General features: G+C 45.6%; 1 protein-coding gene across 2 annotated transcripts in view; it reads left to right on the plus strand.

Moving 5' to 3' along the window:
• The first annotated feature begins 7,401 nt into the window (after window positions 1-7,401).
• Window positions 7,402-25,677, plus strand: part of FAM117A (family with sequence similarity 117 member A) — a 42,646-nt gene continuing 24,370 nt past the window's right edge. For both annotated transcript variants that reach the window (XM_087441015.1, XM_004434660.2), the window contains exon 1: window positions 7,402-7,631. In XM_087441015.1, the coding sequence (XP_087297141.1) occupies window positions 7,436-7,631 (196 nt within the window). In that variant the 5' untranslated portion in view covers window positions 7,402-7,435. The remainder of the gene's footprint in view (window positions 7,632-25,677) is intronic.

The following is a 25,677-nucleotide window of genomic DNA, read 5'->3' on the forward strand; positions in this document are numbered from 1 at the left end:
TTGGTCAAGGGAAAAGCGGCGGTTACCAGATGAGGCAAAATTTAAAAGATTGTGGAAAGATGGAGGCTGAGGATACGATCCATGCATATGAAAATATCAAGAGGAGAGATGCAGATTTGTTTATCAAATCCCAGAAGGTCAGCGTGAAGGAAAATCTTTTGAAAACTAGACTGTGGACTCCCCAGAGAAAAGACCGTGTGTTATTCACCTCTGTATCCCCAGCACCTAGCCTGATGCCTGGCACACAGTAGGAGCTCAAGAAGTGTGTGTTGAACTCTTTTGTTGTTGAAGCTTAAAGAAGGTAGACTTGGGTCTGGGGATGCGATAGTATGTAATTATTCACTTGGGAAACCCCAGAGGCAAAAAAAAGAAAAGTATGAATCAGTCCAGGAGGGTTCCTTTACGTGTAGAGACAATAGCTATACAATAGACTGTTTCAGGGACATTAGGGCTATTCAAGGCCCATCCCTTGACCTTTTGAGACCATCCTTATGAGGGGCAATTATCACACACTCTCACGAAGTGCATCTTCTTTCTACCAGCAGGGATCAAATTCTAAACGACGTATATAAAGCATTGGTCTCACACTAACTCACAGTGTTATCTCCTTCAGCGCCCTCCAGACTCTTGGGCACATGCCCTGTTGGTCCCCTGGGCACATTCTACTCTGGTTTTTACCAGAGAAGGGAAAATCCCAGAAGGTGGTGCCCTTCAATCAGAAGTAAAAATGGCTGCGTCTCTCAGGGCAACCAGAGCCTGGACCTGGTATTCCTGAGCCCACAGCAGGGAGGCCATTAGCCCCTGTCCCAAGAATCCCTGCAACCAGCATCCCTGGCATTTAGCCTTCCATCCCTGGCACTTAACCCCCTGGCCCCTTAAGCAGGGACATTTCAAATAGTTTTTCTTGGAGCCATGGAGCGTTCAAAAGAATTCTTGTACATTAAAAAAATAAATCCTCCAAAAACAGCTATGGAGCTGCTCAACCTCACTTATTTCTTCCCTCTCCCAGCAGTGTGGTGCTTAAAGAAAAGGGTGAGGATTGGGATGTGTGTCCACTAGCCTCATTCCAGCCAGCTCCACTGGTCTCATCCTAGATGGTCTGGCAGTCTTGGGCCCCAGGAGGGGTGAGGGCGATATCTTGTCCCAAAGCTGCGCCTGAAGGCACAGACATCAAGAAAATACTTTGACTTTTGTCAATGGTGTGCTGACACGTCATGGAAACTAGTCCCAGAGGCTTCCCCTCTCTGGCTTCCCCCTCCCCTTCCAGCAGCCTGTAAATCACTGAGTATTAAACACTGTCTGGAGGACCCTTCTCCCCCAACCCCTACTCTGGGGCTCCCTGCCAGGGAGAAGGCTGCAAACTAAGCAGGGAGAAAAGAGAGAATGGGCAGCAGGCAGGGGTGCCCATCATTTATCAACCAAACGCAGCGGTCACTTTCCAGCCGTATTCTCACAGGCTGGGCAGGCAGTGCAGCCAGTGTTTTCTGGCAGTGGAGAGCACAGTCCAGCAAGAGTTCCCCTTATTTAGCTGCCCTACCCCAAAGGTGGGGAGACAGAGTCTAGGGGTGAGTCCCTTTATTTTTTGATTTTGGTGGTTTCAGAATTAAAACATACTTTTGGTCCTGGATAGATTCTTACCTCCTACCCACCTTCTTCTGCCAAGTCTTCCCAAGGGCCTCCTCTTGTAACTTCTCTTTTGACCCCACGAAGAGGTTTCTCACTTTACCTGGCACACTACAGAAGTGTCTTAAGAGTCTCAGCTCCGGAGCTCTGGCAGGCTTCCTTAAAGGGCAGCACCACCCTTCTGCCTCCTCGAATCTTCTCTAGTTTCTTCTTAATGGAAATCCCCTAGCTTCCCCATCTCTCTGTCCTCCCCCAAGGTAGGAAGCTTGGAGAAAGGGAATGGATTTGGTCCTAGGCTAGTCCACTGAAGGAGAGACATGCTTTTGCCAAGGAGAAGTTCCAAAAATTGTTCAACTCCCACACCAGGAACAGCTGGAACCTGCCAGACTCACCTCCATAATTTCTGAGCACTGCTTCCCTGCAATATAAACAAAGTCAGAGTTCTAGAGAGTGTAGGGCTGGGGGAGGTGACAGGGAGGCAGAGGAGTGGGTTATGGCATGTCTGGTCTGGCTTGTATTCTTAACCCTGACCTTCAACCTCTGGGTAAGGAGTGCACCTGTAGGTCTGCATCCCTCTGACCTAGTCCACTGAGCCCCCCAGCAGTGGTTATACACATAGTCTTTGAAAGCAGGTGAACCTGTCGCCTCTAGCTCTATAAACTTCAACATGTTTCCTGACCTCTCCGAGCCTCAGTTTTCTCACCTGTGAAATGGGGATAATTATACCCTCTGTATAGGGTAAAATAACTATGACTGAGGATTAAATGAGATTATGTATGCAAACTGCTTAGCCTACAGTAAGCACCCAGTAAGTGGAAGTTTTCTTCTATGCTGTGTAGCAGGGACACATAGCATGTAGCATCCTGATTATATTACTTCCTTCCCAGGGCCCTGATGTTACTGTCTCCACAGGTGGTGCAGGCTTCTTGGGCATTGTGAGGAATGCAGACTCACTACCAGTTCAGGGATCCCAGGATTTCTAATCTGTTTTGGGAAGAATTCAGAATTGGGTGTATAGGATCAAGAAATTGACAGAGTTGGTATCTAAACCCTGGCTTGACACCCAGGAGGTCAGAGAATTGGATGGAGCTTCTGGATGACACTTCCAGGGAAAGTGCCAACTTGTGTGATATTATCAGAGTAGCATGGAAGGAGCAAGGCCAAGCTGCTTCCTACCATATCCTTTATTGTTAAGGATGAGGAATCTTCATTTTAAAAAGGCTTCAGTTTAGCAAGAAAATTCAGTTCCCACTGAGAGGAAAAGAAGAGTTAAGGTGTGAACGTCATCCAGTCTGAATGAAGGAGAACAAACAAGTGAGATAACTAAGTCAGAAGACAGAAAGTGGTGGGCTGCAGCAAGGGACAAAATGTGTCAGACAAAGTACCGAAGGTCAAAATCCAGGCCATCTGGTTACATGGGAGTAAGAGGGAAGGGATATAGGGAGAGGGAGGACACTAGGGTGGGAGAGGTGTTGAGGGCGAGGACCCCCTCCCTACTCTGTTCCCATAACCTCATTCATTCCCTCAACCCTCCTTCCCAATCCCTCTCAGGCTGCTCTGCTCCTTCAGTTCTGACCCCATTTCCTCAGGATCTCGTTCCCCGAGGAGCCGGGCCTGACATTTCAGACAGAGGCTGAGGAAAGGAGGTAGGTCGGAAAGAGACACTGTGCATCTGCGTCATCTTATTTTCTGTTTTATGATTTTGGAACCTAGGGGCCAAAAACATAAGCATTTAGACCTTTACCAGGAAGTTCAGAGACAGTCTCCTGGGTACCAAGGAATATCAGGACTTCTCTATTCTCTGCTAAACAATTGCTGCTGACTATCAGATTTTGGAGAGTAAAAATGGTGATTTGGAATTCCCAATCTTGTTGGTTCTTGTGGCATAAATGCACAGGATGAGGGTCACAGTGCCCTGGAAGTAGGGCCTGGCAGCACCTTTGGAACTGGAAAGCTTCCCTTGGCTATGACAACCCCAGCCTTTTCTTAATTCAGTAGCCAGCAGGATAAGGCCTCCCTGCTGATCCTCTGATCTTCCAGAATTCCCCAAGCCTTTTGTCCTTGGTAGTCCCTCAGGCTCCTGCAGCTTTTAAGACCAGGCTTTATAGGGACTGCATGGGGAGTGGCTATACCTCTGACTCATACCTGTAGGAAAAATAACTCCAATTTCTTGAGTCCTCATTTATCTGTGACAGCTGTGGACATCCCAAGAGCAGGCTGGGATCAAGGGACTGAGCATTTGCTGTTGGAACCCTCTGAGGCAAATAATTCTCCTATAGATGAAAAACAATTTATTGATATACATGGTGTATATAATCCTACACTTTTGATGTTTTTGAGCGCCTGCCTCTGACCCAAAGTTCCTGAAAGCAGGACCAGGTCATGTCTCAATCTGAATAGGATCTAGCCGAGTGCCACTTCTGCATACAGGCTTCAAGGCCTGTGAACACCAGGGTAGGAAGCACGTCTCTGAACATTATTGTAATTCTTTAGTGCCTAGCTCTGTGTCTGGCACATAGTGGTCATTTCAATAAATTTGTGACGAGTGAACTAATTAGTGATAATCACATTGGTATGGATGATGGGGGGGACAGTGACAAATGTTTTCTTGCAAGCTAGAAGATGCTTTGTAAGCCAAGGCATCGCGCCTTAGCAGCAAACAGCCTCCCCAAAGCCTTGGCTTCTTTTATTGGAGGAAACAGACAGGGGTTGATCTTCAGATGAGGTCTTTATCCTCCCATATGCCCATGCCAAGAGAAGCTATCAATGATAGAGAAGGGAATAAGAGACAGCTGGTTGGGCATGATACCTGGGTAAGGAGAGGACAGGGATCTCCTATGCATGCCTTCCTTCTCACTCCTCCAGCTGGGTCAACTTTAGTGTCTTTTGCCAGCAACTTATCAGGAAGCACCATGACTCTCTGGACTGAGAAGATCCAGTTCTTCAGCTGTGCTACCTCCACTGGCTCTTCTTCCACTGCCCAGGCCCTCAATTCCTAGTACCTTGGCTTTGGAACAAAATTTAAACCCCATATCCTTGAGACTACCCACATTACCCTTCTCTCCAAGGGAAGAATGCATCTATCCAGTAATATGCCATTTTATCTTTAGAACAACTCTGTGAGGTTGATGGAGCAGAGGTGATTCTGGCGTAGGGAAAGGAAGCCACTTGCCCAAAGTATTTCAAGATTTCTCATTCCAGGGCTTTTACTCATAACACACACTGTGTGGCTCAACCAATAAAAATCACTCATCATCTCCTAAAACTGCCTGAGAATTTACATGTCAAGGGGTTCTAAAATGGAAAAAGTTGTCAGGCAAGAATAGATTTCAAGAGACCAACTAGTCCACCCTTTAGCTCTCAGGCAAGCCAGTGGTCTAGAAGTTGGTTGGGAACGTACTTGAATCTGGAGTCAAAAGACCTGGGATGTAAGTCCGGGGTCTGCCATTTGCTAAGTGGACAATCTTGGACAAGTCATCTAGCCTCTGTGACTTAGCCTTCCGTAAAATAGGGACAATAATATCTGCACGTTCTACCTTACATGCATATTGTGAAAATTAAATCAGATGATGTATGTGGAAGCTATAAAGTACTAGGCAAGTGTTAATTTTAACATCTTAGCCAAATTTACATCTGTGGAGACTTTTTATGTAAAATATAAACAGTAATCCTGTGTTCATAAGAAAGTTTTACAAGAATAGAGATTAGGAGTTTAGCTCTGGAGTCAGGCTGCCTGAGTAACCTTGGGCATGTTACTTCTTTCTGAAGCCTCATTAAAGAGAAGATGATACCCTCCTCATAGGTGTGACCATGAGCATTAAATGAGATAATGTATGCATGTGCTTAACATGTACCTGGCACGGAGAAAGGAGCTCAATGAATGTTAGCTGCTACCATTACTGATTTTATTAATGAAGATGTGAGGCAGGGAGGTCCAATAAAATCTGATAGAGATCTGAGCTAGGAATCAAAAGGACTCACCTTTTTGGGCCTCAGATTCCCTACTTGCGAATCATGGTTTTCTTCTTCCAGATTGTCACAAGGATTTGAAAAAAAAAGTATGTGAAGACTTTGAACTAAGTGGAATTGAGGAATGTTATAAATTGCAAGATTTTTTTAAAACTGAGTTAAGTGTATAAAGACTGAGTTTTTAATCGATTTATCAGTTTTTGTTCATTCCTTTCTGCCTTTGGTAAAGTTGTTCTCTTTATGGAAAAGGAGTACAGCATTTCCTAGTCAATAAAAAAGATTTCAAACGTCAGATCTTTCAGTAAAGCCTTCAAATCTGCAAGAGTACACTCTTTGCAAAGAAAACTTGTCTTCAGGATGTTCCGTTGCCTCAATTTGTTCTTGTATGTAGGCTGATTTTAATATACAACCAACTCTTGAATTTCCACTTTGGGTATTATCTGCTTTCAATATTTAATCCCAGAATGTCCTCTCCTTGCCTTGCAGCATGCTCCCAGAATATCTCCTTTTCTCTGATTAGTTAGTATGGCTTCAGGGAATATCTTCATTTTAACATTAAACTGGGCAAAACAGAAATAGAAAGATAAATCTGTAGCAAGATCAGAAATAGAATTCATAGCTAAATATAAATCTGGAGGGAATTATCCAATTATTTGGATGGTCCCTTATCACAGACAATCCAGGGTTGATTGCCTTTTACTTTTTCCGTATGTAGAACAAAATGGTTAATAAATACCATAAGTAATAATTTTTTTCTTTTGAAGAGTAATAATTTTTAATAGTAACTTAAATGCTGTTTTCTTTCCCAAATGTCTTCATATATATTATAGCATGTGATTTTCGCAACTGCATGCATTTTTTGGGGGGACCACCCAGTCTCATTTGACTTGTAGGTCAGAGAGCATTAAACTGGGAAGACAAGGATTGGCTAATGGAGTCACTGTGCAAATTTGGGCAAGTTTCTCAGTCACTTTGTTCCTTCCACGCTGCTGAGCTATACTTGGAATGGACGACTCTGAAGGGAAATTCCCTGCTCCTTTTCAGTTTAATTTAATTTACAGGCTAGCAGCTGTTTTTTTTTTTTTTTGGTTGGACCAACACCAAGTAGGGACTTGGAAATGTGGAGAAAGACAAATGTGGGTGTCACATGAGGCACGGTAGCCATTAAGTGCACGAATATAATGCAAATCGCATGCAAATATATGCAAACTTTGCATTAATTTGTAGAATCTTAGTTTGGAGCTTGCAAGCAGCACTGAGATCCTATGAGGATTCAAAACTAATGCTTTTAGGTTTAACCAAAAGTAATGCTTTTGACGTTATCGCTTTCTCGGTGCTTGCCAGGACCCAAGTACTCAAAGTTTGACACTCTTCCCTACCCCCATAATGATTTCTCTAGCTCTAGTGCTTGTAAGATGGAAATCTTACACCGGCCCCGCCCCCGCGCTGCCTGACGTCACGTGACATCGTATTTGCATACTACCTGGGACTGGGTGTGACGCTCCCCTTTTCTGCGTCTTCTCATTGGCGGCGCCAGAGAACCAGCCCTCTTCCGGACGGACCAATCAGTGGCCCCTCGGACATAGGAAAGTAGGCGGGGGTGGGGTAGGAGGTGAAGTCTTGGGCTGGATCGCTAGGCATATCAACCAATCATCCTCGGGAAAGGGAAGAGCAAGCCGAGGATTGGTTGGGAGGAGGGGTCTGGGGCTCTGTAGGCCAATGAGAGCTCTCGGCTGAGGGGGCCGGTCTCCGCCCCGTAGGGCAGATAAGCAGCTGCAGCGGGGGTTGGGGGGCTGTGTGGGGCTCGCTGTGGGGCCGAGGCAGGCAGGCGGTCGGGCGGGAGATGGCGGGGGCCGCAGCGGGCGGCAGAGGCGGAGGTTCCTGGGGGCCGGGGCGCGGAGGGGCCGGGGGGCTCCGGCGGGGCTGCTCTCCCCCAGCCCCCGCCGGCTCCCCCCGGGCTGGGCTGCAGCCGCTCAGGGCCACGGTCCCCTTCCAGCTGCAGCAGCCGCACCAGCGCCGGGACGGGGCTGGCCGCGCAGGTGAGCCGGGCCTGGAGCGGGTGCTGGGGGAGGAGCCGTTGGGGGAGGGGGGTGCGCGTGACGCGGGGGAGGGGTATGGGGAGAAATGTGAGAGTGAAGAGGATGGGGGCGAGGGAAGAGAAAAGGGGTCGCACAGAGTCTGCGAAAGCGGAGGGAGCGAGAGCGAGGAGCCGTGAACGTGGGGTACACTGCGCGGACAGAGTGTGCAGGGAGTCGGGGCCAGGAGGTGAGAGGAGGGTCCTGGCAGATGGAGGTTGGCTTTGGGGGCGTAACCGAAAAGTGGGCAGAGGTGTCGTGTGGGGGTGAGTGGAAGATGCAGGGGTGGCAGCGAGGTGTGAGGAAGGAGTGAGTGGCGCCTGATGGGGGCGCGCTGTGCAGAACTGGCGCTGGAGCGAGGAGCCGGTGGGCGCTGGACGTCTGCACGGGGAGGGGGAGGGGCATGGAGCGGAGCCCCGTGGAGCCATGTGTTACTTCTCCAACTTGAGGTTGGCTCCAGCATCCCGCTCTACAGCTCTGGAGTTCCTTTCCCCACGACTTCACGTGCGCTTCCCTTTATGCCACCTCCTGGAGCTGATTTCATCTGAGTCGTTGGAATGAGTTAGTTTAACGGCTTTTACTGCGGTACAAACGCTCCGCTCCGATTCCCTACATTCATCTTGGTGTCGCCCAGAAGTTGTATGTTCCCAGATCATTGATTTGCTTAATATGGCTGTCTCATTCCAACCATAGTGTGTGTGTGTGTGTGTGTGTGTATGTGTAGGACCTGAGCAGTTTGCCTCCTGCCTTTCCCTCCTCCCCCGACCTTGGCTGTTTTGTACTGGGCATTGCCAGCCAACGTGGCAGTGGGGTGAGGGCTTCAATCAAATACACTGTCACAAATACCCCCACTTTCTGAACAGCTTTGAAACGATGTCTGGATAGCAGCTTGATGTGGAGGGTGTGGGGAAGCTAGAGAGGAGCAAGCTTACCTTTGCTTTCACACTCAAAGCTGTGATGGGTCCCCCACAAATGCAGGCAGTTAGGAATGGGAAAAGGAACCTAGTTGCATGAGGAGGTTGGCAATAAGTTGAAAGTGAGGCTTGCATTTGATTCACACCAGATGTGAAAAGATCATTGCACACTTCCAAAGCCTCAGAGTCTACCAAATGCACAAAAGTCATGGTCCCTGCCATCTAACCGTTAATGGCATTCACTGAACCAGAGTTTCTTGAGCTTTTTGTGATTGCTAAGCTTAGTTGCTGCACATCCCCCTCCTGAAACTATAGCTGCTACAGTGCCTTCCCAGGTAGGAATGGGATAAAGAGGGTTTCTGAAGCAGAACGTCCAAGTCTACCTGGACCTCATTGTAAATGTTAGCGTTGCATCTTGGAACACAGAAACTTGGTCAAATCTGATAGCAAGATGGTAACCAACTAGTAAAAGTCTGCCTAGAATCTGGTGGTGTAGCGCAAGGCGGTGCCCAGACAAACTCATGCCTATCATGAACTAGAAAGAAAACCGCAAGACTACAAACCTGTTGCTTTTGTTTGGGCTTCCTTGGAGTCCAGGGAAGTTAGTAGAACAGCAAGCGCCAGAACCGTAGTCACTTTTAGTAGAAATCAACAGAAAGCCTGCTGTGTAGTAGCTGGAAATCTATTAGCAGCCATATTTTTTAAGAGCAGTTGTTTTGTGTCTACTATAGAACTAATATTAAAAGGACACACACTGATGGATGCTGTGGAAAGGAGAAGAGTGCAGATTTGGATGACTGGGTTCTTGACATGGCCTGTCCCTTTTACAGGGCCAGAGGCCCTAGGATACTGATAAAAACATAGGAAGCTGGAGCTCTGCATAACCTGTCAGGTGATTTAGGGCACATTGGGTGTTCTCTTGTTTATGGATTGGGCTGATGGGTTATTTCTCCACCTATTAGTATCCCAGAGGCGTTAGTAAGGCACTTACCTTGTGTGTAGTGGGATTATCTATAGATTTTTCAGTGAGACATGAGAGAGGAAAGGGGGATGAAGGAAAGAGTGGCCTGAGCCTGTGGACTTTTTGTGGCCAGACGTTAAGGGAAGGTACCTGGCCTTTGGTTTGGGGACACATCAGGTCTTCTACATGTTCACTTTAACCTTTATATGTGTTCAGATTGTGTCCGTTCCTTGGCCTTAAGAAGTGGCAGAAGTGGTTTCCTCTACGCCAGTAGGGTATATGTGGTAGAAGGAAATGCCTTGCGGTTATAAACCTTTAAGAGAAGGGCTTTGGGTGCCAGAATGCCTGGGTTTCAAGTCCAGGTTCTGCCATTTACTAGCTGTGTAGCTTGAAGGAAGTTACTTAACTTCTGTGCCTCCGGTTTCCTCATCGGTAACAGGTGAATAATATCTACATCGTAAGAGTCAAATGAGTTAATAGATATAAAGTGGTCGGAACAGTGCCTGGCACATAGTAGGTGCTATAAAAGTGTTTGCTGCTGCTTATCTTGTTATTCTCTCCACCTGGCCAAGGTGAGAGCACTGTTGGCCAGAACCCATTGCCTTTTCAGGCTTCAAAGAGCAAACCCATATTGGTCTGAAACCAGTACTGCAGGTTTCAGAATTTCAGGGCCTCCCTTTGCACTTTTATTCCCTCATCTTTTAAAATGAGCTTTCTAAACAGAACTCTGAAACCCAACTGTTTGAAAAGGCATGTGAGTGGGGACTGGGTTTCAGGAACAATGAAGTGTCGTCACTGTTTCTGTTTCCCATCTCAAAGTGATGTAGTGCTCAGGGCTGCGCAGTTATCTCTCCACCACACACACTGTTGTGTTCTTGAAAAGATATATTAGACCCTGTAAAAAAGGGTTATGGTATAAAGAGCAGGATTTACCTTCTGTGGCCATTCATCCATAAGGGATGTCTTCAGAAAGTGAGGAATGGCTTCATTTTTATGAGCCTGGGCTAGGGTTGTGGAAGGCAGGAGAGAGTAGAGAGAAAAATGAAAGTCAATTCTAAGAAATCTAAGAGCCACTAGGTCGTAGAAATGCAGGATAAATTTCTTACTGCAATTTCCCATTTAAGTAAATTTTCATTTGGGTCTTGTGTCAGTTGGAGGCTGCTAACTTTTATGTTCTTTCAGGACCATTGATGATGGACAAAACAGGACTGGGAGGTGAATTGTTCTGGGTTCCAGTCTTACCTTCCTGTTTAGTGTCTCTGTCTCCATATCCCTAGAATGAAGATAATGTTTAATCCAGTTTTGCAAATTCTTCTCCAGTGGACCAGCCCCACTGGGGCCAGCTGAGTGCTGGGGGAGCTACTCTGTACCTCCTCTGCCCACCAGAACCTTCTTAAACTAGGGTTTGGCAATTACAGCCTGCAGGCCAAATCCAGGCCTCTGCCTGTTTTTGTAAATAAAGTTTTATTGGGACACAGCCATACTCCTTCATTTAGGTATTGTCTGTGGCTGCTTTTGCACTACAGTGACAGAGTGGAGTGGTTGCAATAGAGACCATGTGGCCTGCAAAGCCTAAAATATTTACTGTATGGCACTTGACAGAAAAAGTTGGCCTACCCTTGTCTTAAACAATGTTCTTGACCATTATTCCTACATAAAGATCAGTTTCAAATGTGTCTAGTATGCACCTCCTCAGAAAATCCTAAGGAGGTAAAGAAAACTAACAAGCCTGTATCCCCACTCATATTTTAGAGGGAAAAGAAAAGGGGCTCATCAGGTTCCGGTCAGTTCTCAATCTTTGTGGAAGATCAGCACATCTGAATCCAGGCTGCCCACCCTCACCACTGTCAGGTGACATGTGTTCAGTAGACATAAACTCATTTGGATTTACATAAAAGCTTCACTGTTAGGCAAATTTGCACCCCCTCCCTCTTACCCTCCTCCTAGACCTAACAACCCACAACTACAGTAAACACATTTCAGAATCAGAGGGAAATTACTTTAGGCTTATCTCCTGTTTTGGACTTTCCTTGTTACCTTTTCTTTTTCTGAACAGATCATTGAGAGCTGGCAATTGTCATGGCTGCCCTAAAATACTGGCTTCCCCACAGGGACATAGGACAGGTTTATTTCAAATGTCAGTTAAGTTCTCCAGGATGGCTGGTTCAATGAATATAAGGCAGCATTGTTATTAGCAATGCTATTGGTAATTATTAAACTCCTTTCCTTGGCAATGGTTTGAAAACTTAGTCCTTGGGGGATGGGTGTTTAGAGAGGTATGGAACCACATAAAGGAGGTTGCTTATTGGGGACCCTGAGAGAAAGCCCTCATCAGACCATGGCCCTTCTGGACCCTGGTGCCAGAAATAGCCTGGAGATTAGAATAGAGTGCAACTTCTCAATGCTGAGGAGCCATTTCGCTATAATGAAGCTTGGGGGTGCAGTTAAAATCCCTTAACAGCTACAATTGTCCCTCAGAAACCTGTGATTGAGGCAGCTTCTGTTCGGGAAGCATTAAACACCAGGCACTTCCCAGCCTGACACTGCTAACTTGCTTTTGACAGCTTGGCTGGCACCAGGCACATGGTCAGCAAAATGCACTGCTGAAGTATCTGACTGGTTAAATGTTATCGTCAGTGATGGCATCCTTGAAATTGCGGACCACAATACCTAACTACTTTATCCCTTTGGTACCAAAAGGAGTATGAGTCCGTGTGTTCTTCAGTATTTTGGATAGCAAAGGATTTTATATATATGGGAAGTTCTCCACTTATGTAACATAGAGCTAGGAGATTTCAAATCATTTGAGGTCGGTGGAGGAGGGGTGAGAACAACAGTGGGGTGTGGTGGTAGAGGAGAACATTCTCTCTGGTTCCAGATGTAGATGGATCTCTAGACAATTTGAGGCGGGATTGCAAAATTTTCATAGTTATGGTGGCAATATGAGTGTTGCCAAAGTGGTTGATGGGCTTTAATAGCTAGAAAACACTTTACCTGCATTTTGTGCCAGTTTATACTGAATTATGTGATGGGCACCAAGGCCACACTATTCCTTGATCTTAGTGGAACTGTTAGAAATCGAGGGGCCTCCTCCAGATTCTTAAAACTCTCACGTAGAGCCTTTGTGCCAAAGGATTCAAACTTTAGGGTGTGACATATTCTGGGGGCAGGTCTGGTTTTTGAGTTCTTATTGACACTATTACATATATCAAATGCTGTTTGACACTAGCTCAAACACTTTACTAGACTTACCTGGGCCTACTCTATTCCATAGGTAGTTTGGAGCCCTTTTAAGGGGCTGGAAGGGAACACCTTGTGTTTCCTTCTGAGTTCAGAGTGAAGGTGTGTGCCCACCAGCAAGTTCATTTCTCTTTGTGGGTTAACAAGTTTACCCTGCTTTGAGATGGTTAGAAGAGAGAGCAGGGAAGAAGGGAAGCAGAGGAGAGATGAATGGGAGATCTAGTCAACTTTCCGTCTCTGCCTGAGTTGAATCTTCACAGAGGGCTCCATTATTTGGTTTGCAGAGTTATGAATTAACCAAACATTAGCCAAATCTATTCACACTGTTAGGTCAAAAATAAATCCTGATCTCAGAGAGAAAAGAGTTTTGGATTATATTTGAAGTTATAAATTATCTGTGCTCTAGTTCCTCTCCAGTCGTGTGAAGCTCGTGAAGGGGCCGTTGTTCCTGGGAACAGCTGTATGGTGGGAGGTTCTGCACAGCTGGCTGCTCACACTCAGGCCTCCAGCTTATGGTCTCCACTAAACCTCCTGGGTTTGAAAACTCTTCCTTTGGCACTTTGCTTTCTCCTCCCCACTTTTCCTCAGGGTCACTACAAAGCTGAATGCCCAGCTTGGAGTCATTTAAATGTTTATCCTCAGGCCTGAATAAGCCTCAATTGACTTTTACTGTGTGGGAGCACCACAGCCAATCAAGGGTGGCTTTAACGAACTTAAAAGAATGCTATCAAAGTATTTCATAATAGGAAAACTTTTAACTCCAGCCCCTGGGGAACCTGGAACTGAAGTCCGGGCTGTGTACAGACACTTACCCTGCCCTGCTCTGCTCACGAGCCCCAGACAGCTGACACTGGGGGTGGATGGGGAGCGCCTTGGGCTCAGCCCAGCCTGCACATTAGCAGTTCTTGCTTCCAGCTCCCTAGTAAAAGCTGTGGGGGCTGGGGAAGGCCTGGGAAGACTCCTCCGAGGGCTTTGGTTGACCTGAAGCAGCAGGTCTATGAGCAAGAGTCGGGGAGTCTTCTCTCAGAGGCTGCCTGAGTGTGGCTTCTTCGAGGATGGGCAGTATTTGGCAGGACAGAGATGTAAGTTTGGGATGCTTCTTCTCTGACCCTGAGCTCCCTATCTTGCGAATGGTGGGTGGCTTTTCGGGGAGAATTATGTTAACAAGCATAGATCTAGTCTACCACCAGCTCTGCCACCTGAACCCCTTATTGTCTATCCTAAATGAAAACATGCAGGAGAGCATTGAGGTCTAGCCTCCCTAAGAGGCAAAGGTAGGATTAAACATACAACTCTAAAAGCAAATTACTAACACGTCCACAAGTGAATAAAATATAAATTCAAACTGGAGGAGGCATAGAATGAAGGAATAGTCAATGTGAGGTAGGGTTAATTAGAGAATTACTAGGATGTTTCAAGTAGGCTTTTTTTTGTTTAATTGGTCAGCATATTATTCTCCCTAAGATTAGGTTTTTACTCTCTCCTCTCCTTTCCCTTTCAAAAGTGGCATTGTTGTGGCCTTGTCTGGTCAACTGTGTTCCTTAACTTTCTCAAATCTCTAGTCCCTTCTGCCCCATGCTGGAAATTGTGTGCCTGCCTTTTTAAAAGGTAGGCACCTCATGTTTCAAGTTCAAGTGCCATGGAACTCACCCTGCAGCTTGAACAGATTTGAGTGTTTTTGCAGAGGGAGGGCCAGGGCAGATGGGGAGTGTCGTGCTCAATAAATACTTGTTGGATTGAGTTGCTGGAAAGGCAGCAGGGGTGGGGAGAGTGAGCCACACTTCCCCCAGGCTCACTTGAAATGGTCTTTTCCACTTCTGGTCCCCACACACTGTGCCCCCTTTATAATACCTCTCTGCAGCTACTTACAAGGCAACCCCCCCCCCCCCCCGAAGTGTTAGTGTTCTCTCTCTCTCTTTAAATCACTGGTCTCCTATTCATCCTGGTCATTGGGCTTGAAGCCCAGCTGGTGGCAAAGACGTGGCATTTCCATGGATGTCATTGCTAGGCCTGTAGGTTCTCCTCTCCACATACTTAAAGCCAGAGGGTGAGCTTGGGCAGTTAGTTACCAGGTTGATCCATGGAAACAGCCAATGTTTGGGATTTTGTTATGAATTTGTAAAAAAGCCAGACTACCTGGCTTTAGGCTTAGATGTGGATATGGATGAGAGGCCAAGGAAACTGAGATGAATGCTGGATATCCTTACACCCCAGATAGATTTGCATCAAATTCCTAGTAGTGCTATAATGTATAGCAAAGGAAAGCAGGAAAACGAAATCAGAACCAGCAACTTTTCTAGGCTAGGGAGCAGAATCGTCTATTGGCCCCAGGGTGGCTTCAGAGGTGTGCCCCCCTCTCCTAAGCCAGACACCATTCTGTGATACGAAGCACTGCTCTTTCTCCTCCTCTTCCCCCATCCAAATGGGGAAATGCTGGGAAGAGATGCTCATTATCATTCCCCAATGATACACATGTCATCCATGGAGTCTGTGTTCCTCTGCCTTTAAAGTTGCCAACCATGGGCCTGGTGGCTTAGTCAAAAGGGTTTTATAAACCTGCCTGGCTGGGGGTAACTTTGAACAGAGTGAAAATGTAATTGGGAGGAAAGAAGGCAGCTTCTCTTACCTCCTCCTCCCTTCTCTTCTCCCCTACCTCACACACTGCCCTCCCGTTAAGAGTTTTCTGTGCTGTGTGTGTGTTTGATCACCCACACAGCTTTGAGAGAACCACTGCTGATAACACGTGCGCTCCCTTCCCCACACCTGAAAGCTGGCTAAAAACCTGCCCCAAGGCCCCTGTTTGGGGATTGTCTTTGTAACTCATGCCCATCAGATATGACGTACAAACTGGGGTTGAGGGTGGAGGTGGATAGCATTTGGCATGACAGAGGGGATGCAACCAAAGAGCTTTCACAATTTTACGTAGTCTGGCTTTAGAGACTGGGGAGAGGAGGGCAATGTGAGTCACATCGTCGGGTGTGTGCACATCTTAGTGCTGAGAGCAGCACCTGGACTCATTCTTGTTAGAACTGTAATCCTGAGTAGTTCTGTGTTCACAGCAGAAGACTAAAACAGCTGCTTCTGTGGAAAGAAAGAGTGTGAATCCCAACTCTGGAAGGCCCCAAAATTCATCTGTATTCTTCCAGGAAGTTGAGAGTATAGATAGCTTTAGTTTTGACCGTGTGTTCCGTTTGTTTAGCTCTTTGTTGCCCGTAGTCGGTGCTCTCGCATGTTTCTCATCCATCCTCACAGCAGTCCTGCAGGTGCAGGTGGCAGTCACTCGTTTTCGCAGATAAAGAAACAGACCCACAAAGGAAGTGGCTTGCCTGAGACCGTGAGCCGATCCCAGGGCTCTTCCCACAGATGTGTGGAGAATCCGTTGTGAATTTCCTCCCAAGCTGGCGTCCTCTGCTAACTGCCCAGCACATGCCCAGCTTTTGTTTCCCTTCTGCTTGTATACCTGTATTCCAGGAGCAAAAATTCATTTTTGTTCAATTGACCAAAAGAGAATTGGAAAGGAAAGTGGACTGCAAAGAAGTCCGTTTGTTCCTTCAGCACCTCATAAGTGACTATCCACTTGGTGTGGCTAATTGGAAGGTGATGGTTATTACATATTCTGTGTGATATGGTGGCAGCTTTTGAGTGTTTCTAACTGGTTGCAGATATGCAATTTCCGCATGGAATGAGAAACTAACCAAGGAGTGATAGGGCCCAGGAGGCTGGCAGGGTTTTCCTGCCTCTTTGGGGTCGTGGTCATGGTTACTGAGCTTGGGGGCATGTCGGGGAGATACTCTTAAGATGGAGCTTATAGGAAAGGGTGTCTTTCTTGTGTGGACTATGTGGAACCCAAGAAAAGCACCTGGGAATAAATGTGGATGGTGATTCCTGTGGTGGGGGGTAGGTGCAGGGGCATTGCGTCATAATGACAACTTAGCCCTCCATTTAGGGAACCCCTGGTGCAAACCTCCCCCCAACCCGCCGCCGTGCTCTACCTGAGCACGTCTCCCTCTCCTAGCTTTGTTTTTATTTATTTATTTGTTTATTTATTTATTTTGGTGAGGAAGATGAGCCCTGAGCTAACATCCGTTGCCAATCTTACTCTTTTTGCTGAGGAAGATTGGCCCTGGGCTAACATCCGTGCCCATCCTCCTCTACTTTATATGGGACGCCGCCACAGCATGGCTTGATGAGCGGTGCATAGGTCCAGGCCCGGGATCCGAACCCGCGAACCCTGGGCCGCCGAAGCAGAGCGCGCGCACTTAACCACTACACCACCAAGCTGGCCCCACCCTCTCCTAGCTTTAGGTTCACTGGGACTGGTGTCGTCATACGTGATAGTGCCTTTATGGGACGAGCATGTGCCCAATAAGGGGAATAGTGGAGACTTGAACCCGGGAAAAATCTCCATCTAGGAACTTGGTATCATGGCGAATTGCCTGGCCTGCTTCACAGAGGTTATCTAACCCTTCCGAGAGGGTTATGGGCAGCTCTTACCTCCTTACCTCTCTTACAAAACCAGATGTTGTATAGAATTCTTGAATGTTCTAATAACTAATATGCGTATGTAGAACCTTTCTTTCTCAGTTACTCCCAACTTCATAAGGTAAAATCCCATTATAACAAATATTATAAAAATGATTCTGTATAATAAAGCTATTTACATGGTTCATATAAATGCTTTGTTGTTGTTTTTTGTGGTTTTTGTTGTTTAAAGAAGAAGAAAAGAGTAACCAACTATCTTATGTAACGAGTACTTTTCCTGGTCCCTGTCCATGTAATGGTTCATCTCTAAACCAGAAAGTGCTTGCCGTTTGCATTGGAGGCAGGGAGAAGGGAGCGGAGCTGTGGAACCATCACCAATCAGCAAGGCCTCCTTTGCTTTCTCTTCATCTTGAACCTTCCACCCTCCAATACTTCCTTGTTTTCAAACAGAACACCACATAAAAACCCAACAAAGGATAGTATGTATATGTATCTGAATGTGAGTGTGTGTCTTGAGTGTAAATGTGGGAGAGTGTGTGTGTGTGAGTGTGTATGTGGAAAAAAAAGTGCACATGAAAGAAAGCAGATGATAAAGCAAATGGGGCAAACGTTTAATGGTAGGTGAGTCTGGGTAAAGGCTACATGAGTGTTCTATGTGCTATTCTTGTGCTTGCATCTGTAAGTTTGAAATTATTTCCAAATAAAAAGTTTAAAAAATGAATATATATATACAACTAATTTGACTGTACCAAGAGTTCTTTAGAATGGAAATTTTCTTCTATCATCCTTATAACATCTCTTTTCTCCCCGTTTAACAGACAGAACAACCGAAGCCCAGAGAAGTTAAGTGACTCGTCTGAGTTCATGTAGCACACTGAGGCAGAGGCAGGACTTGGACCCAAGTATTGACCATTATAGTAGGCCACCTCTCAGGAGACTGTACCTTGTCCTTACTGCTCGAGCTGGACAAGGTTGGCATCAGATTCTGAGAACGACTGAGTACCTGCTGCCGTGTGTCCGAGCCCAGTCCATGCCCAACATTGACCCAGCAGAGGGGTCAGCAGGGTTGCAGCAGTCTGCTGAAACACACTGAGCATACTCAGGATGTCCAGGTACCTTCTAGGGAAAACTGCTTCCTTATTCTAAGAAACGCTCTTACTCTGCTCTTTACTCTCTTTATTTCTTAAAATACACGAAATACACGTGCCAGAGCTGTGGAGTCATACTACTTCGCATTTTTATAGTAGAGATCTGAGGGGGAAAGGACTTGAGTTTGGTTTCGAAAGTGTTGCCAAGTTATGGGCCTGGGCCAGACAGCGTTCTCAGCTGTGGACCAGTCGGTTTGTTGACCGACTGCCTTGTGAATGTACAGGAGCCTGAGGGAGGGCATTTGTATGGTTTAGTGTGCCATGTCTTACAAGTGGACAGGAGTTACAACTTCATACACAAAGGGAGGGCTCACTCTTAGTCAATGAAAACTTTCCACTAACCACAGGGCCCAAGGAGGGGTGGGTGTGGTAATGACTGCTGAGCAGACAGAGGCAGAGGTTCAGGCACTGCTGTTGTTTCCCAGACCCTTTTCTCTCGCACCAAACCACGTGTTATACATCTGTCTGTGCTCCTTGAAGGCACTTGGATTATTCTTGACATTTTTGCTTGCTGATATTTCTCCTCAGTTTCCAGAATTGGGGTAAGTGAATGAGTCCTACTCTACTTCTTAACAGAGAAAAAACAGTTTTTTGAAAGTATTTAGTTTTAGCATATGTCCTTTATCTGAAATGCCTCCCCACAGCCACCCTAGAGCCATGAGACTGTGGTTAAGTTGGCATCAAAAGATTTTTTTCATGGGCTCCAGCCAGTTGTGTGAAATAGACCCATGAGCATTTACTATCTTATTTTTTTGTTATTAGTGCTGTCGAGTTGACTCTGACCCCTAGCGACCTTGTGTACAGCAGAGGGGAACCCTGCCGGGTTTTTTTGCACCATCTTCTCATCTTCTAGTGCTATATTAGACAATGCTCTGCTGCCACTCATAGGGTTTCATGGCCAGTTTTTTCAGAAGTGGGTGGCCAGGTCCTTCTTTCTAGTCTGTCTTAGACTGGAAACTCCACTGAAACCTGTCCACCATGGGTGACCCTGCTAGTATTTGAAATACCAGTGGCATAGCTTTCAGCATCACAGCAACATGCAGCTGCCACAATATGACAGGTATGGTTCCCTGACCAGGAAGTAAACCCAGGCCGCAGTGGTGAGAGTGCCAAATCTTAACCACTAGACCACCATTAGTGTATTATTACCCCAGCTTATATACTTAGGTTGTTTGTCTTTGGCAGTTATCAAGTTATATAGGCTATCCCCACTATTCTCTGATTCTTCTTGGCTCTGTCCTACCCCAAAATAAGTGTCGAGTGGATGGCATCCAGAATCAGGACAATATGCAGGAGGATGAGAGAAGGCTGCCCCAAATTCCTGTTGGGTTGTCTGCAGCTTAGAGGTCTGTGTGGGAGCTGCTGTGCAAATGGCCCAAGCTGTCTGCCAAGAGGGGACCATGACAACGGAGCCTTTACCTTTCAGTTCTTGGTGGCACGGATAGGACGACTTGGTAATTAACATTCTAAACTGTTTTCCTGGATCAGATTCTCCTTTTGCTTCAGAAGGATAAGCCTTTTCTTTACCTGACTTATAAAAGAAGGTGACATTACTGCTAAGCAGCTCTTGATTTAAGAGCAGATACAAAGCCCATCTTATTCTGAGAAGAGAGTATAACTTACCTTCCAGCGATGTGTGTTGCCATGCCCTCCTCTGCCTCTGGAAGCACACGTGGAGAGGTGACCTGACAAGCTATGACCTTCTGCTATGAAGTCATCAGTGGTCTCAGGCGTACGTTGATAGTAGGAAAAATCTTCGAGGCTCTTTCTGGAGGGGCCGTCTAATCTTGCTTTTCAGACTAGATTTACCCTGGAGGTGCAACATAACCTTTGAGCCGCCCTTAGGAGATCTGAGCAATCAGCAAGACCAGGGATTCAGAGCAGGGGCTGCCCTGGAATGTTGCCCCACACACTTTGGGGTTTTTCCACCGATAGGACACGGCCTGGGAATTTGCCACTGATTTGAGGTCAGGCTGGGTCAGTTCTAGAATGTCACAGGCCAGGTAGGGAACCACTAGATGGGATGTAGTGGTCTCTTGGATATCTCCTCTTTGAAGCTGGGGACACAGAGTAGAATTTGAGTAAGGAGATGGAGACAACCAGAGAAGACTTTTTGCAAGTGGAACAGAATGGTTCATGCAGATTTTCAAGGCTGTGAGTGTTGAGCAGAGTAACCCTAATAGGATTTTAAACCCTGAAGGCAAAGCAAATTTTGTGATTATAACTTCCTGGCCCTGAGGAACATAACTGAGCGATTGCTCTTTATAAGCCCCCCTCCCCACCCCCCAGGCCAGAGCGAAATGAACCAGAGTTAGGGTTAAGAGCAGAGGTCTTGACAGATTCCAACCTAGTGAGGTGTAGCAAGTGAGCAGACCTGCCCTCTGAGCTCTGATGTCTCCTTGGTGGTTACTCCCAGCTTGCCCAGTCATGTGACCAGACCTTCTGCTTGTGGCTAGCCACAGGTAAATTGAGCGCTATTTATACTCTCCTGCTTGGGGGAGGAGGTGGGAGAGATCATCTGGGAGCCCACAACACAGCTGTCTGATCAGCCTAGGTAAGGCAAATCTCCCTTTGACTTTGTTCTTTCCCCCCACTTAACTTTTCTTGCCCCAGATAACAGCATGGGCTCTGAGCTTTCGATTTAGCTGAATTGGTCAGTAGTCATACCTTGTTTGCCCTTTAGTAGTTGGGCAATTCTAGAACTAGAGGAGGCTCAGCCTCTTCTGGTGTAACCTCCTGCCTTCTGGAGGTGAATATTGAGACTTCTGGGGGCGTGTAATTATCTCTCCCACGATCTGTTCAGGGGCAGACTCTGCAATCTCCCTCATTCAATTCCGATGAGCAAGTTCTTCCTTTTGTCTATCTAGACTCTCCTAACTTTTTACTGCCCTTCATTTTTACACCTACACAGAAGAAGACTCATAAATTCTAATTTATTTCACCTTCCTCCTGGGATCTAGCTCCCTTCCCCCTAGCCATTTTTACCCATCTTCGCTGGGATCTCGCTGGTTTCTACATTCCTTTTGAAGAGCAATAATGGCAAGTGAATGGCCAGGGGTATCTTGGCTGAATATAGCTGAGGGTTATATCCAACTCCAACTGTGTTTCTGGACCCATAGGAACCCCTTCATTCTGCCCACAGTCTCAGTCTTGCTCCTGGGATGACGTGATACTTCTTAATTTAGTTTCAAGCCTCCTTCACTTAGTGTCTTTATTCTACCTTGCACTGATTTACATCTTTCAATTCCTTGCCTCCGATTAAGCCTCATTCACTGTTTCATTTCTTCTTGCCCACCTTCTCTGTCCTCAAATTAGAAATCCAAATCATTGACCCAATTGAATTTGACTACAGGCTGCCAAGATGGAAATACTAAAGGGTTTAGATCCTTGCTGAGGAGCAAATTGAATTTCTGTCTTCCCAAATCAAGCCAATTCTTTTTTTCTCACAACTTTATTTTGGAAAAATTTCAAACCTACAGAAAGGTTGTCAGCACAATGCACAGCCATTTATCTTTCACCTAGACTCGCTGATAATGCCACAATTTTGGTATCTCTCTTCTTTCCTTCTGTGTATTATGTATATGTGCGTTGAGACGTGTACACATATGTGCATCCATATGCACTTGTTTTTATTGAGGTAACATCGGTTAATAACATTATATAAATTTCAGTTGTACATCATTGTATTTCAACTTCTGTATAGACCGCATCATGTTCACCATGATGTTGTCATTCGTTACTGTACACATGTCCCTTTAACCCTTTTACCCTCACTCCTTCCCCTCTGGTAACCACCAATCTGTTCTCTGTATCTGTGTGTTCATGTGTACTTTTTCTGGTGAACTGTTTGAAAATAAGTTGCAAATATCATGACACTTCGCCCTTTACTCCAAGGACATCTCCTGAGAATAAGGACGTGCTTCTACAGAATCGCAATAACATTATTACACCTAAGGAAATTATCTATAATTCGATATCGTCTAATATCCAATTCATTTTCAAATTCCCCCTTGATGGCTCTTTTGTTTTTGTTTTTGATGCAGGATCCAAAGGTTCTCCTTTGGTTGTGTCTTTTTAAAAGGTCTATCTAGAATTCCCCTCCCACCCCTGTTTTTTTGTTTGTTTTTTTGGTTTTGGTTTTTTAATGACTGACTTGGAAAAGTGTGGACCAGTTGCCTTCTAGCTGTCCCACCTTCTGGATTTTTCTGACTTTGCTCATGGTGGCATTTAATTTGTTCCTCTATCCCCTGTATTTCCTGCAAATGGGAAGTTAGATCTGGGGCCTGATTCAATCCAGGTAAAACATTTTTGGCAAGAACATTTCATGGGTGAAGTTGTGTACTTCATAATATACCACTTTGGGAGACATGTAATGTCAGAATGTCCATTACAAGTAATGCTAAGGTTGATCACTTGAGATGGTGACCACCAGGTTTCCCATTGTAAAAGTACGTTATTCTCTTAATAAGTGGTTTATGGAGTAATACTTTGGCATTATTTAAATATTTTGTTCCCCACAACATTTCTCCTGGTAGTTTTGGCATTCATTGATGACTCTTCCTGATTGAGATATTACTTTAGGAGTTGCATAAAAGGCGGTTCTGAATTAACACTAATGGATGTGAGTATTGACATGAGCTGTTCAGAAGAGGAATAAAAAATTTTTTCTTTTGGGTTTTGGAATCATTGGAGGGAAGGTATCAAAATGGGACCATCAAATTCAGTCAAAGGTAGGTATTTTGTGTGTCTTGGGCTGATATTAAATTGAATATCAGTTGCTTACTCATATATTGCTATCTGGTAGTTTGCTTGAGGTTGGGGAGAAGGCAGGCTGGATGAAGCTAAAAATAAGTCGTGATTTGTTCACAAAGCAGAAATTATTTGGACTTTCTGAACATTATCTGTAATTCTATTCTTATTTCCTTTTCTTTCTTTCACTCGTTTTCCACTTTCCTCACGAGAAAAGGGATCCCTCATTTTTTAATTGTCTTCTTCCTCTCCTTGCCCAACATGCCCAGTGGGTAAAACAATGTTCCTGAGACCCAAGTGTGATCATCCTGGTTCCTAGCAAGGGAAGGGACTAGAACCTTCTCAATCCTTGGAGTAGTTCCTGAACCAGGGCAGCCAGGCAGTCGTGACAGTTGAGTCTGACAATGAAACACAGGGGTGGGAAATGTACTTTCAAAAGTCTTCTGTTGGGAGGGAAAAGGCCTACATCTCAATTTGCTCTGCAATGTTGGAGAAATCAATTCAACCCTCTATGTGAGGGCGTGTCATGGGCCCCCCACCTGTAACACCTTGGAAGCTCTTCCATGGGAGAATTCATGAGTGTGTGTGGCGTGACACATTCAGAACAGAAATCAGGATAGTTTCAATCACAGTTGTCCCCTCACAGGATTTATTGTAGATGAACCCCCCCAATCTCTGGTTCTTCCTTCACCTCATTTATCCTAAAAGAGCTGATTGGATGTCATGATTTCTTCTCTACTTGATAGGAATCAGATTGTTGTGAGAAGTGAAGATACTGAATACTCATGCCTGTCCTCTGAGTTTATAGGCCACCCAGAAACTCATCACTCCCAAATGGGGTGATGAATTTTGTTTAGAAGGAGAGGGCTAGGCTATGTGCGTGCTATTTATGCCCTTCTGCAAAGGCCAAGTAGATCCCAAAGGAAAGCGTGCTCCAATCAGTAGCTGCTGGTATTTTGTTTTATTTTAAAAATGTTGAAATCCTACAGAACTCCTCTACAGAAAGTTCAGATAAAAGGTGAAAAGTTCACACCACTTCCTTTTCTTCTAAGTGCATTTTCTTGATAATTGAACAAATGTCTAAGTAACTGCTATCTACTCATTTTATACACACACACACACACACACACACACACACACACTCTCTTTGGGATCACTCCTTTCCTCCTTGCTGATGCGAAGAGTTAGCATATTCCTTATTTTTTCCCCATGGTGACGTCTCCAGATGGGTTTCTCTTGGCTCTTCTCTCCAGCTGCCTACAGATATGGTCTGCATCCTGAGCAGTCAGACACACAGCCAGAAATGCTTTCATGTGAGCTACACACTTAAATACGGAGTTAGTAATTAATTGAGAGCCTGGCCAAGAAGTTTTTCCTGCGTATACAAATATCATCACTCTTTTCCATTTCTCGTTAGGTAAGCCCTCATGGTAAGGGGAATGTGATGTTACTCTTTTTTCTTCTTTCTTTTTAATCTAGTTTCTTGAGTTTCTTCTCCCTTCTGTGGTTGAAATGAGCTATTGCTTGCTGTTGAAAGAAGTCTTCAAAGCCCCAGGTTTAGTTTTCCCAGCTGGGGTGGATGGGGTCTCCTTGGGCTTTCCAAGGAGGGTATCTAACTCTTGTACAGTCATATTGGGGATTTCGGTTTGACCACAACTTCCCTCCAAACCCCACATGTCCCTGAGTTAAGCAGTTAAGCAGCAGTGGACCACAGGGAGCTCAGAAGACTGCCTGCACTGTTTAATCCCAGCACACATACTGAAATGGAAAAATAATCCCTGTGAAGCTGCTAGGAGGAACTTCCCCTACTTACTGCAAATCTGTTATTGGGGAAATGTTTAGAAATTCTGAATCCCTGTTTTACTTTGCTCCTCTCCAGATGAACATTCCCCCCAAAGTGCTGCATCGCAGCTAGGAGATGGGGACAGGGCAGAGCCTGCTCCCCCCATGTCCAACCATATGCCCTGCCTCTGGGCTGCCCTGCCCCTGCCTGCCTCTCCTTAAGTGAAGATCAGTGACTGAAAAAAGCAGATTGTAGAAAAACATGTATAATATGATCTCATTTTGTTAAAAATACATACGCAGACATACGTGCATGGAGAGAGATCAGGAAGGATGTGCACAGTGGTGATCTCTGGGTGGGAGCATGCATGGTGTTTGTTTTTCAGTTTTTGCTCACCTGCATTTTCTTATTTCCTCCAACATATGTATAACTTCTGTTATAATAAGAGTTATTTTCTCTGTAAGAGGGGAGGCGGGAAGACTAGTGCTAATAATGCTTCAAAGCCCAACAACATGAGAAAGTGAGTCATAACTTGTTTGTTGGACCAGCTAGTTGTTGAGTTTCTGCCATGCGTGAGATCTCATTGGCTGTCTCTCTGCAGTCCTTCTTAGGTATTTTGGGATCACTGGGCCTCCTGCTAATGGAGGATGAGTGGAGAGTAGCCTTGTCTTATTTCCCAGGCTTCTCTCTCCTACATTGTCCCAAAGATAGTAAAATAAGTGAAGTAGCTGCC

This window comes from Ceratotherium simum, chromosome 16 (assembly GCF_057802395.1).
Source record: "Ceratotherium simum simum isolate JZ-2026a chromosome 16, ASM5780239v1, whole genome shotgun sequence".
Lineage (NCBI taxonomy): Eukaryota > Metazoa > Chordata > Mammalia > Perissodactyla > Rhinocerotidae > Ceratotherium > Ceratotherium simum.